Raw genomic sequence first — 17,585 nt, forward strand, 5'->3', positions numbered from 1 at the left:
TGGGCAGATGCCGAGGTCTCACCTCTACTCTTTTCGAAAGATACCCTGCTTTTAATGACCACAGAGAGTCAGGACCTCTGTTTAAAGTCTTATCTGAATGACAATGTTTTTTGACAGTATAGCTTTCCTGTCACTATACTGGGGCCCTAGGACCCACACAGACCACAGGGTGAGCACCCCCTAAATAAATAATAAATTAAAGTTATATAAAAAAAATGAACTGCATAACAAATTATTACAACTTAAACTACTTTTTTTGAAAAATAAAAGCTAAATCAAAATAATAAATAAAACTATAATAGTATATAAACGGTTCTAAAATAACTTGGGAATTAACAATCTGCGATATATGTTAGGGAAAACCATATGCTTTGCTGAACTGCAAGTTATTGCTTTCAGTGGTGTACATCTTGAAATGAATCGAGATACGTGTACTCTAGGCTCATGAAATTGATCAGTGTCATATAATAACTGTTCACATGAAACTGTATTGTAGTATTTTATCTTTACTGACCTTTCTCTTTCTTTGTTCCTCTTTCTCTTTGTCACTTTCCTTACCATTTTCCATTTCCTTTTCAAACTTCTTACTCTTTTTCATTAGATTCCAAAGTCCCTTATTGCAGAGATATCTGAGTTAAAGTTATATTCATTTTCGACGTGTATTCATAGACAGAGTGTGATATTCTCTTAGGAGCTGAGAAGGACTGTTTGCTAGTTGGAACCCTCTGACCAGTCAATGGAAAGAACTGAGCTCTTTTGGAGTCATTAAAGATTAATTAAATACCTTATTCTCAAATCGTTAAGGTCAATTGCCATTATCATAGCCAAGTGCTCTAACAGACATCAAGCCTATCTGGTCCATCACCTATATGTCCAGACAATTATAGTTCAGCCCAGGTCTGATCCAGGGTTCAGGTCAGGGTTCATTTATCATTCCCGCTTTTTCCTCAGACTCACCCAGTCTATAGACGTGATTCCACGCAGTTGCCACCATTCGCCCTTCTCTGACCACAGCAGTTCTCCCATCCAGGCCCCGCTCCAACCCGGCGTCAGGCATGGCGCCTCAGGGGCGGGATCACCTGGCCTCACGGGAGACTGCAGGTCGTAGACGGAGCCCAAATGTGCGGTACACACTCAGCCCGGAGAATCTTCGCAGCTTAGCTGAGCGTGGTGGAGCCCAGCAGGCTGGAGTAGGACTCCTCAGAGCCAACAGCGATACAGACTTGGTCAGTTCTCAAGGGCGATCCTCACTCACAGCTTCTACTTTAGAGTTCACTCTGGGCCGGGGCCAGAACTTGGTCATCTCATGGGATATTAAGGAAGAGGTGGATGCCACAGACTGGATTGGCATGTACCACATAGGTAAGAATTGTTGGTGTTGTGACTAGCATCTATCTTCCAATATATATGTGTGTGTGTGTGTGTGTGTGTGTGTGTGTGTGTGTGTGTGTGTGTGTGTGTGTGTGTGTATAAATGAGGAGTCATTGAAAGAATCAGAAGTCATTGAAACTTTAATTTAAACACCCTGGTAATCAAACACATTCACATTTATTAAAATAATAACATTTATCCAAGGCAACTTACAAATGAGCGATACAACAAATCAATTAATCTAAAGAGGCAATTACATAAGAAGTCGCATTATACAAAGTTTAAAAATTGCTCAGAAATGTACAGCTACAACAGTAAGCAGTAATATTGTACAAGTAGAATATAAATTATAGGCAGCAGGACTCTACCAGACATGCCATTAGATATGTTTACTAGATGATGACAGACATATCCATTCACCCTCTGTGCCCTTCAGTCCTCCTCCTTGAACACTAAGATCACAATCCTCAATGTCATGCAAAAATATGAGACTGGAGCAAAGTGATACATCTGGGCACAAAGCCACTAACTGTAGAATTGAAGGCCAGCAAAACTTTACCTGTACAAAGGTCTTGTTCCTAAGGGTCTCTAGGTTTCTAAAGCAAAGCAGACATTCCGTAATGGCAATGTAATCTGCCTCTCATTTGCCCCCAGTGCTGTGTAATGTAATTTACAGAGCTACTGTAGATTCTAGTGAAATTTGTCCTCATTATGAGGTGCTGTTTTGCTGATTGGGTTTATTCTACTTCCTGTACCATTGAACCACCTAAAATAAATAAGGAGATGGTATATATCCAGAATGGATTCAATGTCAACTGTTAGAAACATTTACGCACACACAAATGCAGCAAATGCATTTATTTTTTTCAGATGAGACCCTTCCATCAAATATGTGGGACTGCAAGAACCGTGGGGTTAATGGGACACAGTGTGGTCAGATTGTCTGGAGGCTGGAGGCAGGGCCGTACTTCCTTGAAGGTGAATGACACCACAGCCAACAACTGACTCCATTTTGATGTTATATAATATTTAATGGAATAGGAGGTTAGACACAAGTACTGATACCGATTTTTGAAATTGGATTAACTTGTTTTACATTCTTGTTGCATTCATCTTGAAATACTGAGCATGTTAGAAGTACTTAAGGTTATAAATATGAAATGTAATTTTCTTTTTTGGTATAAAATATTCATGCTGACTCTACAAATATGGTGGGCAGATTTGACATGCTGGTTATCTCTTCTAGCTGATACAAGGATCTGTTTTAAGTACTACCATGGAGTAAGCGGTGCGCTGAGAGCCACAACTCCCTGCATCACAGTCAAGAACCCCAGAGCCTCGGTCAGTTAGAGTGTGTCAGTGTGTGCATGTGTGCAGACATTATTCTTTTTATTAACATTATAACTCACACAAACACATGGTGTGGTTAAGTGCTTGGTTTTCAATGTAATTTTATGTAAATCGGTTGACATAAAGACAATAAACGCTAAAATATTTTCAGTGCATTCATCACACTGGAAATGGAAGGTCAAGCGCATTGCATTGTGTGATAAGGCATCCAACACAGTAGTCTTTGACTGTGCATATATAAAATAAAAAAATAATACTGTACTGTAGCTACTGTAGCTTTCTTGTTTACTACAGCCAAGGGGTGCCAAGAGCTAAATGGCTATTTGACTGCATCCTCACATCTGTATGTTTGGAGGTCGGACATTTCTCAGTTCCCATAAGTGCGGGCCATTTGTCATGTCATTGGATGAATATAGAGAGCTTAGTCATATACATATGGGAGCTCTTTACCTCCTTAAGATACTTATTATTTATCACTGTAAGTCTATGTTTATTACATAAGAAGGCCAGGTGTATGTTACCACTCATATGAGTGTTTCTTCTAGGTCAACGGTCAAGGTGAAGGACAGCAAGCTTCAGAAAGCAGCCGAAAATTGGTCAGCTTTACCCTATCAGGTATGTTTTCTGTGCATAAGAGATAAAAGGCAATGATGATTTATACTCTTCAAATAACTGCCAGTGACATATAATGCTGTTATCCTATTGGCAGAATTTTTCAAGATGTTTTTATGTCTAAATGGACTGTTGTTTGTTTCAGATATCCGGGCTGTGGGGCTGAAGAAGGGGATGTTTTTTAACCCAGACCCTTATTTGAAGATGAGTATTCATCCAGGCAAGAGAAGTTGCTTTCCAACATTTTCTCACCATGGCCAAGAGAGACGATCTGGCATCACAACTAACACTACTGATCCTTTGTGGCATGGAGAGGTGATGCACACATACACACAAAGGGAAACAAACTCAATAATGCAGGACATGAAAATACAGACACTTTCACAGTCAAATAAACAACTGCTGAAACAGTTCAGATAAAGAATGTGTTTTTTTTCCCCCACAATCTTTCTTTGTTTTTCCATCTAGAAACACACTTTTGTGGCTCTTATGACAGATGTCTTAGTGATTGAGGTTAAAGACAAGTTTGCTAAAAGTCGGCCAATTATTAAGCGCTTTTTGGGTCAACTGATCATTCCAGTGCAGATGTTGCTGGAGCGACATGCATCAGGGTGAGCATCATGGCAGCATCTCATCTAATCATCACCACACTATAACGTCTGATTTACAGTGGGCATAGAAATAAATCACCCCCCTTTAAAATAATCACATTTGGTTGCTTTGCAGCCTGAAATGAAGACGGACACAGTTTTTTGTTTTATTAAACTGTATTTGCTCAGTGCAACTTATAACATCCAAGTGAAGGACATAACACCAACATGTCAGAAAAAAACACGCACAAAAAAAACAGAATAACTGAGTTGAAAAAAGGGGTGTGGGAGTGTGGGGTTGGGTTATGAGCACTCTTCGCAAACTAGTCTATAATCCATTTAAAATGTACAACTTTATTTTTCGACCACACACATGTTGCAGAGTTTTGGGAATAACGTCAGCAAATTAATGCGGGATTCGCTCTCAAAGTAGCAGTGATTGACACAGTGATAACCATAGCAGGAGACGGGACAAAATATGTGAAAATGTGTATTAACAGACCCTCAGTAATTTCAGAAGGACACTCGATTATTTTGGGAACCTGGTAGTTTTATTGCAAAACTATACAAAAACAAGAAAAATACAAATGCACTAAATAAAAGAATTGAATAAATGCACATTTACACTTTAAGCACTTAACTAAAGTAAGGCTATTAATAAAATAAATAACTAGAGAAGGCTGACTATAATCAGATTGCTTAAATTTCGTGAGATGAGCCTACTCTTGACCTGAATTAGAAAAAAAAGCTCTTCTCGTTTAAGCATGTACAAGTAATATCTGAGTGGGAGCAGAGACCATTTAAAAAAACATTTTATATTTTAAAACACGCATCGAGATTTTGTGTGAGTGAAGGAAATCCGCTTGCGAGTGGAGAGATTCTTGATAATTGTCATATATCACGGTATAGAAACTGACTAAAGTTAAGTACAAAGAGGAGAAGAAAGGGCCCCTATAGGCCGCTGCACATGCTAGGAGCCGACACTGCCAGATGCAGTTTACATGCAGTTCTTAAATTGTTATTGCAAGACATCTGGTGGGGGTGGGCGGGTCACCTGGGGTGTCCAGCCAAATTTCGGTGGGGGGCCGGTGCCACCCCTGGCCACCTCGTAGACACGCCCCTGCGTGCAAGGACATTCACCTTTTTCTCCTTCAAACACTGTGTGCTCAGTTTAGCTGTGTGATTTTGGTCATTCTCATGTTGGAAGATAAACCCTCTTCCCATTGACAACTTTCTGGCAGAGAGCAGCAGATTTGTGATATTGTTGTCACATGCACACAATGACCACTCTTTGTCATAAATTCCTGCATCTGCTTCAGAGTTGCTGTAAGCCTCTTGGTCGCCTCTCTGACCAGTTTTCCTCTGGCTCTTTCATCTAGTTTGGAGTGACGTCCAGATTCAGGGAGGGTCTGTGTTGTACCAAATACCTTCCACTTCTTTATAATAGACTTCACTGTGCTTCTAGGTATTGAGAAAGCCTTTCAAATTGTTTTGTATCCATCTCCTGACTTGTGCCTGTCCGCAACTATATCCCTGAGATATTTTGCTGAGCTGATCAAAATGACCGCAGCTGATCACTGATAAAAGTCAAATGGCTATGTGTGCGATTGAAAAGGTCATTAACTCATTAGTCATTTTTAGGACGGGGGTGATCCTTTTTTGTATGACTGATTATTTTTGTATTTCTCTCTTACATATTGGTGTTCTATCTTTCACTTGGATGATATAAGTTACACTGAATAAATCCAGCTGGATAAAACAAAAACGGTGTCTGTCTTAATTTCAGGCTGCAAAGCAACAAAATGTGATTATTTTAAAGGAATGTGGTTTTCTATACCCACTGTATGTAAAAAAACAACAACACGGGATTCTCAGCGTAAACACTGCTATTAGTCACAATATAACTAATCAGTAATTCACTACTTTACAAAAGCTTGGGGTTGGGAAGATTTTTTGAAAGGAATCTCTTATACTCATCAAGACTACATTTATTTGATTAAACATATATCTCTTTTTGATTTTAATAAATTTTAAGATGTTATATATGTCATGGCGTAGCTGAATTTTTATTCTGCAAGGATGCATTAAATTGATTTGGCAATAAAGACATTTGCATAATGTTACAAAATGTTTCTATTTCAAATATATGCTGTTTGTTTTACTTTCTATTCATTAAAGAATCTCAGAAAGAAAGAAAAAAATGGTTTACACAAAAATATCAAACAGCAGAACTGTTTTCAACATTGATAATACAAAATTTCCTTTTGTTTTTTGACACTGAAGACTGGAGTAATGGCTGCTAAAATGATTTGCCATCATAAGCATGAATTACATTTTATCATCTATAAAATAGACAGCAGTTATTTTAAATTGCAACTATTTCACACTATTATTGTTTTACTGTATTTTTGATCAAATGAATGCCTTCTTGATGAGCGTATTAGACTTCTTACAAGAACATAAAAAATCTTAGCAACCCCAAACCTTATAACAGCACTCTATGTGTGTAAATAAACGTGTGTTTATATGACTTCAGGAACCAATCACTGAGCTTCTCTCTATGTCGCCGTTTGCCCACTGATCATGTGAGTGGTCAAATGCACTTTAAAGTGGATGTCACATCTATAGGCCAAGATGGTAAGATCACACACACATTTACGCTGACGAAGCTGTTCATTTTCCATGGTTTAAAAAATTAGTTTATCCACTTCTCATAGACGTTTTCCCTGAGACGATTCTGGGGGGAGCAGCCCTCAATGGAGCTCCTGGAACCCCTTCAGATGATGAAGATCTGCCTCATCCTCTCCCCATCCCATCAGCAGGCCCTTCCCCCACTGGATCCCTGGGGTCTCATAGAAATGGGGAAGTGAGCAGCATTCCCTCCCCAGACACAGAGATGCATGGCACCACCCTGGACAATGAGGCCCCTTCTTCTCCTGACCCGCTCCAGGGTTCTTTCAGTGAGCAGCTTGATGCCACTGATGCCTCTGAGGGCCAAGGAGATAGGGCTTTTGGGGAAACTTCTCCCAGTCTACGATCAAGCTTTCCCACACATTCGAGTCTCAGCGCTATGTTGCATATTGACTCAGATGAAGATGAGGAGAGGACCGCTGCTACAGAAGCTACATCACCAACAGTTAATGGTGCTTCAAGGACTCAAAACATCCCCCCAAAACCACCAATTACAGAACCCGCGTTTGAAAGAACGGTAGAGGAACCTCCAGAAGAGGCTGAGCTGGAGTCTGAAACAGAGACTCTGAATATAGAAACAGAGGTGGCTCCTGGGCTAGAGGTCATGACGAGTTCAGTGGCCCCTGAGGTGAAAACTGCCAGTGTGATAGTGAGGCAAGAGGAAGAGGAGGAGGAGGAAGAGGGGCTGGCACCCAGTGAGGAGCTGGCAACTGAAGTAGATATTTCTTCAATGGGATCAGACTGCTACCCGGGCCTTATGTCTGCGTCCCAGGTCAGTTGCAGATTTACTGAAAGATTTCTTTTTTTTTTTTTGACATATGCGTGTCCACAGTCTTTAAATGTGTCCAGTTCTTTTACAAATCTAGTTTAAAACAGTGTTGTTATTGTTAACTAAAACTTATAAAAATTGTTATATATGTACTATAATTACTAAAACTAAAATAAAGCTAAATCTTAATATAAAAAACAAAACTGATTAAAATTATGAAAGTACACTACAAAATTACTAGAACCTAAAGAAAATTAAAACTGAACATATACAGAAATATATAAGCTAATTCAAAAGCTAATTTAAAATCTTAATAAATACTATAATTGTTTATAAATAATACTAAAATAACACTGGTTTAAATCACATGTGCCAAGTTCATGTTGACTATAAATGATTTTGAAAGAGTTTTATTTTGTTCAAAATAAGTTTCAGTTGAATGACTCTCATGCACGTGATTTAACAAAGTATAACATCTTAACTAATTTCCTTACACCTCGAATGAGTGTATTTTAAAATATACTCAGAACATTTTACTAAAGAGTTGCTCCACTTGCTTTGTCATAAAAAGGTCAAATTATATGCAAATTGGTTGCACCACATGACTTTGAATAAATAATATGAAAAAGATTGTCAAATTTCTGCTTTTCAAGAATTTCATTCTTTAATGAATATTTATTCTACGTATGATACAATGACAGTGTGATCATCCTGTCCATTTTTTATGCCTTTAAATATAAAAAATAATAAATAAAAAATGATATTATGGATACAAAAACTAAAATAATTATTCTCTATGAATTTGATCTTTATAGGAGGCTGAACTGGGGGCAGAGGCAGCCATTGACCCAGGGGGAGAAGATCTTTCAGATGAACCACCCACAACTTATGAGGTTGCTGAAGAAACCGTTCCAAACAATGAGCTACAGAGGGACACCCCAAAACCGCAATCATCAGCCAATGAGGAAGAGGAATGTGAAGATGTGACAGAGGACACAATGTCCAGAAGATGGAGCCTGGAGGCAACAGCCGGTGTGTCACAGGAGGATGAAGAAGAAGAGCTAATGCCATCAGTAGATGGAGAATCTGTGGACTCTGAGACCTTCGTTACTGAGACAGAATCAGAATTAGGTATTCACAGAAGGATTGAGCTGACCTTCACTGGACAATTCATTTTAAGATGGAAAAAAAAAATTCTAATTTGAGTTCAGAAATACATCCTGATGCTGTATGTAAAAATATTGCAGGTGTCCCTCAGATCAACGGAGATCAGCCTATTTGTTCTTTGCCATCTATAAGACAAGACGTTCACCGATACCAGCGTGTGGACGAGCCCTTGCCCCCCAGTGAGTGTGCTTTTATGTCACTTGTGTGTGTGTAAATACTTTGCTTATGTGTTTAGGTGTTTGTTGACAGTTTCGACAAATTACTGTATATCATTTGGCTTGACAACTTAATTAGGCACCATCACACTCCTTTTCCACCTTTCTTTCCTCAGACTGGGAGGCTCGTATTGACAGTCATGGCCGTATCTTCTTTGTTGATCATGTGAACCGCACCACCACATGGCAGAGACCCACTGACCCACCAGCTCCTCAGGGTCTGACCCACTCCAGCTCTGTACTGCAGATGGAGCAACTCAACGCAAGGTTAGGTTTGTTTTATATATATATATATATATATATATATATATATATATATATATATATATATATATATATATATATATATATATATATATATATATATATATATATATATATCAAAATTATATATATATATATATATATATATATATATATATATATATATATATATATATATATAATTTTGACAGGAATTACCATTTCATATTACAAAGCTGAAAATCTAACATTTGACTGAGAGGACAGACCCAGCAAACATAATGGTCTAATGTTTTTGTGAATCAGTTTATAACATTCTATGAACATTCTTCAAAGGCTTTAATCTCTTTAACCATACATTAACATTCCCATAATGTTCTTGAAACCAAAAATGGAAGTTGAATTGTTATAACCAGACGTGATGAATTCATTGAACTTATTTTTTTTACTAAAAACATTGCTGAATCCCTGAAATCTCAAAAAATCTTGTATTGTGACAAGATGAATTGAATGAAAAATTTTACAAAGTAATACATTTCGGAATGTGTGATAACTGTATTGTCTTTCTGGCAGGTATCAGAGTATCCGTAGAACAATGACCAATGAAAGGTCTGAGGAACAAAGAGTGGAGGAGCCTCCTTCTGAAGAGACAGACCTGCTGCCCCACTCCGTCTGTGGTAAGCTGACAGTCTAATTGAGAAGTATGATAGTCTTTGGGAACGTAAATGATCACTATGCTGAGATAAATGTGCATAGTGTAGGAAGAATAAAAGTTTTGTGTTCAGTCTGTGTTTGCTGATTTGTGTGTTCTCGTGTAGAAAACCGAAGGGATGGCTTTATGGGTCAAGCCAGCTCTCGTTCTCGTCTGGCTTTGCTGCTTCAGTCTCCTGGTGCAAAGTTCCTCTCCAGTCCAGACTTCTTCTCTGTTCTGCATTCGAATTCTGTGAGTTGATAATGTATTGCTGGCATTATTACAAAGCTATGGAGCACATTATGTGTGTGGGGAGGACAAGAGAACTTGTATATATATATATATATATATATATATATATATATATATATATATATATATATATATATATATATAATTACATCATTACAATATAACACTGCCTGGCAAGATGAATTCTGCAGCATTAATACAAGGGCTAGTTAGCTAACATATTTAGTTACATTCAGATGTCAGATGTTTCCACTATTTAAAATTGTCAACAAATATTTCATGTTCACTTCTTATATTCAAACACTGAAGTTCTCTTAAGTCATTTATACTGCATTCAGTAACTGTAGCAAAATTGTTGCAAAATGGCACTAATTTGCTATTTTAACTTGTGTTGATATGAAAGAAATTGTAGAATAAAACAAAACTTGTAAGTAGCAGGTGGTATGTTGCCACAGAAAATGGTAATGTATCCATGTCAGGTTTTAAATGCACAGTGACTCGACTGACCAATCAGAATCAGTTGTTAAAGTAGCGGTTCAATGATTATGCAGTTTTTTTTTTGTTTCCCTTCAGAGTGCCTATCGCATGTTCACAAGTAACACATGTCTGAAGCATATGATCAGTAAAATTCGACGGGACGGACAACACTTCGTGAGGTACCAGCACAACCGGGACCTTGTTAACTTCCTCAATCTGTTCTCCAACAAGCAGCTGGAGCTGCCACGGGGCTGGGAGATGAAACATGACCACACTGGGAAGGTGCGTGTTTGTGTTTTCTCTCTCCATCAAGAACTGTGCACCTGTTCTTTCTTAGCGGACTCTAGACCTGCATATGAGTATTCTGAGGGGACAAACTGAAACTGGAAGCTGAGTTTAGGATGTTCACGCTGGCCCATCTGGCTTGTCTTCTCAATGCTTTAATTAGTGTCTTTTAACAGGCTTATTGTCTTATTGATTCTAATCGGCCTGTCCATTCTGCACACTTCTGCTGATGTTTCACAGACGGTTCTTTGCTCACACTCTCTGTCTATGTGTTTATGGACCACAGCCCTTCTTTGTGGATCATAACTGTCGTGCCACAACATTTATTGACCCACGGCTGCCCTTACAGAACTCCCGGTCCAGCGGGCTGCTGGCTCACCGACAGCACCTGTCCCGCCAGCGCAGCCACAGTACAGGAGATGTGAGAAATCGTATTGCTCCTGGACATGTTTTTAATGTGCCATCTAGTTACCTAGTTTCTCAAACAATAATACTGAATTAATTTCTTGCATCTAAAAAACTTAAAACAGGCACTGTTGTTATGAAAATACAATGATATTATGAAGCCTCCTCTCATGTTTCAGGTAGCAGATGACTCTCGCTCTCCGAGTCCTCCTGTTCAGGGCCGGTCGTCAAGAAACAGTCAGTATCAGGACTTGGTGCCTGTAGGTGAGTGTGCACTCACGTATTTACAAAGTGTGCACACACTGACATATCATCACATTACACATCTGTGTTTTTACAGCTTATAATGAGAAGATTGTCGCCTTTCTGCGACAGCCCAACATTTTTGAGATTCTGCAAGAGAGACAGCCAGAGCTCGTGAGAAACCACTCGCTTAGGTACATTCTTCTTCAGTTTTGTGTTTCAACAACTGTGCATTTAAGAGATTGTGCTACAGTTATGTACAGTTTTCTTGATATTATAGCTAAATGGTAAAATATGTTAAATGTTTTTTTGGTTGTGTTTCAGAGAGAAGGTACAGTTCATCCGCAATGAGGGGCCAACCGGGTTGACCCGTCTGTCTAGTGATGCAGACCTAGTTATATTGCTCAGGTTAGTGTCCGCAGCATTTATATAAAATTTTATTACAGCTAACCATGTGGCTGATTCCCTTTGCTTGAGATATGCATGCATTAGTTGACTGTGTATGTACTGTACACTACCATTCAAAAGTTTTCTTACTTTCTTTCTTTTTTTAAATAATGATGATGATAATAAAAAGCAATATTCTGTGAGCATCAAATCAGTATATTAGAATGGTCTCTAAAGGATCCTGTGACACTGAAGGCTGGAGTAATGGCAGCTGAGAATTCAAATTTGCCATTACAGGAATAAATTACATTTAAAAATACATTCAAATTGGAAATAGTTATTATAAACTGTAGTATTTCACAATGTTATTGTTGGTGGTATATTTTTGATCAAATAAATGCAAGCTTGATGAGCTTTCTTTCAAAAAACATAAAAAAATCTTTAAAACTTAAAACAACCCAAAAATTTGTTATAAAAGCTGTGTACCTATTTTATGATGGCCTGACTTCGTACACCTAGCTCAGGTTCGAATACACACACCTGTTACCTGGCCATCTCTCCTTGCAGCCTTTTTGAAGAGGAAGTGATGTCTTATGTGCCGCCCAATGCCTTACTGCTCTCCAGCTACTCTCATGCCTCCCCACAGAGCTCCCCTGGTGAGACTCACATCTTAACAAAAAATCCCATGTTTCCCCCCTTTTTCCTGCCTTGTATCCTCCATTACAAGTCTTAATAATGAGCTAATGAAAGTGGAGGACCCTGTGGACTAATCTGTATGTTAACCTGATCACGCATGCGTTTAAAAGTTATTCTGATTGTGATTTGCTTTTAATTATTAGAAGAGCCTTGCATTGTGGATGGCTTGCCAAGGTAGGTTTCAATCCACTTTTCAGTCCAGCTATTCACATCTTTTCTTGCTCTCAGGAACACCACGAGCCAATGCTCGAGCCCCTGCACCCTACAAGCGGGATTTTGAGGCCAAACTAAGAAACTTTTACCGCAAAATGGAAACCAAGGGCTATGGGCAGGGGCCGGGAAAAGTGAAGTGAGTTCCATCTTCAAACACATTTGATAATTCTCCATCAACAGCAAGCATTAAGCTTAAATGCATATGCCCTTCTCTGGATTCCCTGGTTTATTGTGTCCTGATGTGGTTGCCTTATCTTTCTAGGTTAATAATCAGAAGAGATCATCTGCTCGAGGACGCTTTCAACCAGATCATGTGTTATTCTCGCAAAGATCTCCAGAGAAGCAGACTCTATGTCAGCTTTGTTGGAGAAGAAGGGTTAGTAAACCTATTTTCTTTGCTTATTGCTTTGACCTGTGTATTATTGAGATCATTTAAGTGATGTTTCTACATCATAACTGTAGCTATAATTCAAATGAAGATGCCACTGTAGTTCATTTTACATTTTGTAACCTAAACCACATGAAAGTATTATTACATATATTTGTGCATTTTTCAGAAATTGTCAGGGCATTATATAGGTGTCTGTTTTTCTTCAGGCTGGACTATAGTGGACCATCCAGAGAGTTCTTCTTCCTGGTTTCCCGTGAGCTCTTTAACCCATACTATGGACTATTTGAATACTCAGCTAATGACACTTACACTGTGCAGATCAGCCCCATGTCAGCCTTTGTGGACAACCATCATGAATGGTAATCAACCAATGGATGGATGAATTTAATTTACAATCAGTGTCCAAAGGATATTATATATTTTTAGGCTAATCTTGTCTTCTTTAGGTTCCGGTTCAGCGGACGCATCCTGGGGCTTGCTCTAACTCATCAGTACCTGTTGGATGCATTCTTCACCCGACCCTTCTACAAAGGCCTTCTTCGCATGTAAGTCTTCACTCTGAGCACATGAGGATGTAAACTCAGTGTAATCCTGTCACTTAATATGTAATATATCTCTCTTTGCAGTCCATGTGATTTGAGTGATCTAGAGTTTTTGGATGAGGAGTTTCATCAGAGTCTCCATTGGATGAAGGACAATGACATTGCGGATAAACTAGACCTCAACTTTACTGTCAATGAGGAGGTGTTTGGACAGGTACTAATGGCTTATGGGTGTGTGTTTGTGTGCGTTGGCTCATAGCATCAGTACATTTAGAGGACTAGCTTGGGATTTAGCTGATCTCTCAATATTTGATGGTAAATATATGAGCACTATTCAACATTTACATCTAGAATTCCTGAAAAAAGAAGAAAAAAAATCTCTTTAGTGTTCCTGTGGCAGCATTAGCAGCGCAAAATGTTGTGGGTTCGATTCCCAGGGAACACATGTTAGGTAAAAATGTTAGCCTGAATGCACTGTAAGATGCTTTTAAGCGTCTGCTAAATGCATAAATAAAATAAATAATATAAGGAAAAGGGCACTTTAAATACCCAGATGATACACTTAAAAAAACGATTAAACAAACTTTTAATAGTTTTTCTGTATGTTACTTTTCTAAGTGATATGACATGGTTTTCGCCTAGGCAGTTGAAAAAAATAAAAAACTATTAGCATAGATTTGCACTGAAAAGCAAGTATACAAACATCCTGGCCACAATTTAGACAACAGCCTAGCAACCACTAGAACCACAGTAGCAACAGCCTAGCAACCACCCAAACCACCATAGCAACACTCTAAGAACCACGCAGAACACTTTAACAATGGAATTAGCACTTGGAAAGTTGTCAGAACAAGATTATGAGTGCAAATTCTTAGAATTTGTAGAACGTTCTTCAGAAATGTAACGTCTATTTAGTTGGTCAAGTTTATTGTGAAGTGATATGTGAGTGAACGAGAGGCTTCTTTATGGCAGATTACAGAGCGTGAGCTGAAGCCCGGTGGGTCTGGCATCCCTGTGTCAGACAAGAACAAGAAAGAATACATTGAACGCATGGTGAAGTGGCGGATTGAGAGAGGTGTGGCCCAGCAGACCGAGAGCCTCGTACGAGGATTCTATGAGGTATGACTTCATCTGAATCTGTGAATATTACTGACTCCTGATTTAACTCTGGTTGATCTGAGACCATGTGACTGCGCAGGTGGTGGACATCCGTCTTGTCTCCGTGTTTGATGCCCGAGAGCTGGAGCTGGTCATTGCTGGGACCGCGGAGATTGACCTAGCTGACTGGAGAAACAATACAGAATACAGAGGAGGTATTTTACCAGATTCAGGTGTTGTTTCACACTAGGATATGATACAGCAGCACATCATAACGTGACTTTATCTCTGTCTTTGAAGGTTACCATGACAACCACATAGTGATTCGATGGTTCTGGACTGCAGTGGAGCGTTTCAACAATGAACAGAGACTACGACTCCTTCAGGTATGCCCAGAACAGCCTGGGTCTCTTATACTAAATCTTTACTATACTATACTAAATATACAAAATCTATCACAGTTTCCACAAAAATATTAAGCAGTGTTTTCAACATTGATAAGATTAGAATGATTTTTGAAGGATCATGTGACACTGAAGAAATGGATGGTAAAAACTCAGATTTGCCATCACAGATAGAAAATTACATTTCTTATACATATTCAAATAGAAAAGAGTTATCAAAAATTGTAATAATATTTCACAACATTGCTGTATTATTGGTTCAATAAATGCGGTCATGGTGAGCATAAGAGATCAATGAAATTTCAGTATGTATTTTTTGCTTGTTTCCAGTTTGTTACAGGCACTTCTAGCATTCCCTATGAGGGCTTTGCCTCTCTGCGAGGTAGCAATGGCCCACGTCGATTCTGTGTGGAGAAATGGGGCAAAGTGACATCCCTCCCACGGTATTTTTGAGCTTTTTTATGTGTGGTGTCTCACACAGAGATCTTACAGTATATGTTATCCCATACTGATTATCAGCTAATGCCATATTGTCTATATATGTTTGTGTAGGGCTCACACCTGTTTTAACCGGCTGGATCTCCCTCCCTACCCCTCCTTCTCCATGCTCTACGAGAAGATGCTCACTGCTGTGGAGGAGACCAGCACCTTTGGTCTGGAGTGAGCTCCAATCATAGCCAAAGTCCTACTGATATTTTTTCTTTCCCAATTCCCCACAGTCTGGCTTACCGTGCAGGCTTTATTCTCATCCCTCACTCTTCCCTGTGACCTTAGTCCCCGGACACTTACATAATCGTTTTGTTGATGGAACTGAAATATGCCTTTCAAATGACACACTGGGCATGTGCCAACTCCTGCTCTATACTGTATGGTCCCAAGATTCTGTGATAACTGCATTTAATTCCTCACACAAAAACAGACTCACACATTCACTGAAATCAGAGCTGGAGTCTTGATCATCTGGTTTTGGTTTCAATCTAGGTTGTAGGGTTTTGCCTTTTGTTCTTGAATGAGCTGCTTTTTTAAGTCCAAAGATGTTTCTTTACAGTAATGTAGTCATTCCATTCCATATCTATAGGGTTTGAAAGAACAAACCTGAGGGGTTTTGCTGCAGGGTTTGTCATGTAGATATGATATCAATCAAGAAGAACTTTTTTGATTGTAGAGGTTTCACTTCTTGTTGGTTTTGAAGGGTCTGATTCTGGAATGATATTGATCTTGGCTGCAGCTCTGTAAACACAATACCTCTTTTTCATCTTTAAAGAGAATGAAAACACACAAAACAGCATGCACACTTTCTCATAGAGATTCTTGCACCAAATGTAGTGGTTGTAGAATAGCAACCTGAACGTCCTTGGTTCAAACCGTGAACTAGAAAGTTCCTCTATCACCTCTTGTGCCCTTGAGCAAGACATTTATCAGCAGACTGTTCCAGGGGACTGTAAATGTAGTAATAAACTTTGGCTGGCTTACACTGATTAACAAACAAACACCAACACTCAGTACTTTGTAACATGCACACATTTTTTAATCCACTTCTCAACCTTTTATGCAAACCACAAATGTTACTAAAAACTATGAATGTATAAACACTGCTCACCATGTGCAATGTGTGCAACAGATTGCTTATCAGGAAAGGTAGATTTGTTCTTCGAGTCCATCATAAGGAGACCTATTGTTCTAAACTGTGTTGACAGACACAAACAGTGGCCTTGAAATTATCTTTATTAAAATGTGTAGTTGGGTAAAGTTAATAACATGGTGATCTGTGCAGTCCACTGGAGTAACTTTAAAAAAGGGCTGCAGTGGTTGAAACCAAAAAAAGAATAAAAGACAAACAAGCTTCTTCTGCTATGGAAAATAAAGGAAAATGAAAGAAGAAAGGGAAAAAATGGCATAATAATGGAACAATCTCTGAGCAGGAATTTCCATTTAATGAACCACAGACGGAAGCTCAACACTAAAATAATGGATGAAAACTTCCTCATTTTTGGGAGACAATGTTGCAACCCTCGTTTACATACATGTAGTTTCCTTCAGTGGTCCCCACACACACACGCTCAGCAATACATGAAAATCACACATTCACACAACACAAATGCTTATCTGGCCAAAGCATGCATCCCAGGATATGGATTTGTCTTAAAACAGCTCCTTTCTCTATGTAACTGATCTTTGGATAAAACACTGCATGCAGGGTCAACGAAGCAGTTCCTGAGTTTGACCCTTAGATGGCGTTGTGTCATAGCTTGATATTGCATGCTGGAATTAGTGAAACAACTGGAGTCCAGATTAGTTTCATTTGCATGAGAAGTTGCTGTTAATTAGGGGTGGGATGGGATTGGGGACAAAAATAAATGAATAAATAATGTCACTTCAATACTTTTCATACTTCATCTGCGCTGTTATTTAAACTTTATGGGTCACTGATCATGTAAAATGGTGACAAAAGAGCCATCACTTGAAAACAGTTGGTGAAAATGTGAAACTGCA

The 17,585-nt window shown here is 38.8% G+C and overlaps 1 protein-coding gene across 1 annotated transcript in view; it reads left to right on the plus strand.

Annotated features, from left to right (window-relative positions):
• LOC132152927 (E3 ubiquitin-protein ligase HECW2-like) overlaps positions 1–16,059 on the plus strand; it is a 25,966-nt gene extending 9,907 nt beyond the window's left edge. Inside the window, exons 2-30 of the mRNA XM_059561928.1 lie at positions 952–1,362; positions 2,242–2,349; positions 2,618–2,712; positions 3,267–3,336; positions 3,479–3,648; positions 3,802–3,944; positions 6,460–6,560; positions 6,641–7,386; positions 8,199–8,514; positions 8,631–8,729; positions 8,882–9,032; positions 9,582–9,685; positions 9,827–9,951; positions 10,525–10,710; positions 11,000–11,134; positions 11,298–11,382; positions 11,459–11,555; positions 11,686–11,769; positions 12,316–12,404; positions 12,673–12,793; positions 12,920–13,033; positions 13,255–13,407; positions 13,495–13,593; positions 13,675–13,804; positions 14,563–14,709; positions 14,789–14,903; positions 14,989–15,074; positions 15,423–15,535; positions 15,645–16,059. Of these exons, the coding sequence (XP_059417911.1) occupies positions 1,056–1,362; positions 2,242–2,349; positions 2,618–2,712; positions 3,267–3,336; positions 3,479–3,648; positions 3,802–3,944; positions 6,460–6,560; positions 6,641–7,386; positions 8,199–8,514; positions 8,631–8,729; positions 8,882–9,032; positions 9,582–9,685; positions 9,827–9,951; positions 10,525–10,710; positions 11,000–11,134; positions 11,298–11,382; positions 11,459–11,555; positions 11,686–11,769; positions 12,316–12,404; positions 12,673–12,793; positions 12,920–13,033; positions 13,255–13,407; positions 13,495–13,593; positions 13,675–13,804; positions 14,563–14,709; positions 14,789–14,903; positions 14,989–15,074; positions 15,423–15,535; positions 15,645–15,756 (4,401 nt within the window). The 5' untranslated portion in view covers positions 952–1,055 and the 3' untranslated portion in view covers positions 15,757–16,059. The remainder of the gene's footprint in view (positions 1–951; positions 1,363–2,241; positions 2,350–2,617; positions 2,713–3,266; positions 3,337–3,478; positions 3,649–3,801; positions 3,945–6,459; positions 6,561–6,640; positions 7,387–8,198; positions 8,515–8,630; positions 8,730–8,881; positions 9,033–9,581; positions 9,686–9,826; positions 9,952–10,524; positions 10,711–10,999; positions 11,135–11,297; positions 11,383–11,458; positions 11,556–11,685; positions 11,770–12,315; positions 12,405–12,672; positions 12,794–12,919; positions 13,034–13,254; positions 13,408–13,494; positions 13,594–13,674; positions 13,805–14,562; positions 14,710–14,788; positions 14,904–14,988; positions 15,075–15,422; positions 15,536–15,644) is intronic.
• The last annotated feature ends 1,526 nt before the right edge of the window (positions 16,060–17,585 follow it).

The sequence above is a fragment of the Carassius carassius genome, chromosome 11, assembly GCF_963082965.1.
Source record: "Carassius carassius chromosome 11, fCarCar2.1, whole genome shotgun sequence".
Taxonomy (NCBI): Eukaryota; Metazoa; Chordata; class Actinopteri; order Cypriniformes; family Cyprinidae; genus Carassius; species Carassius carassius.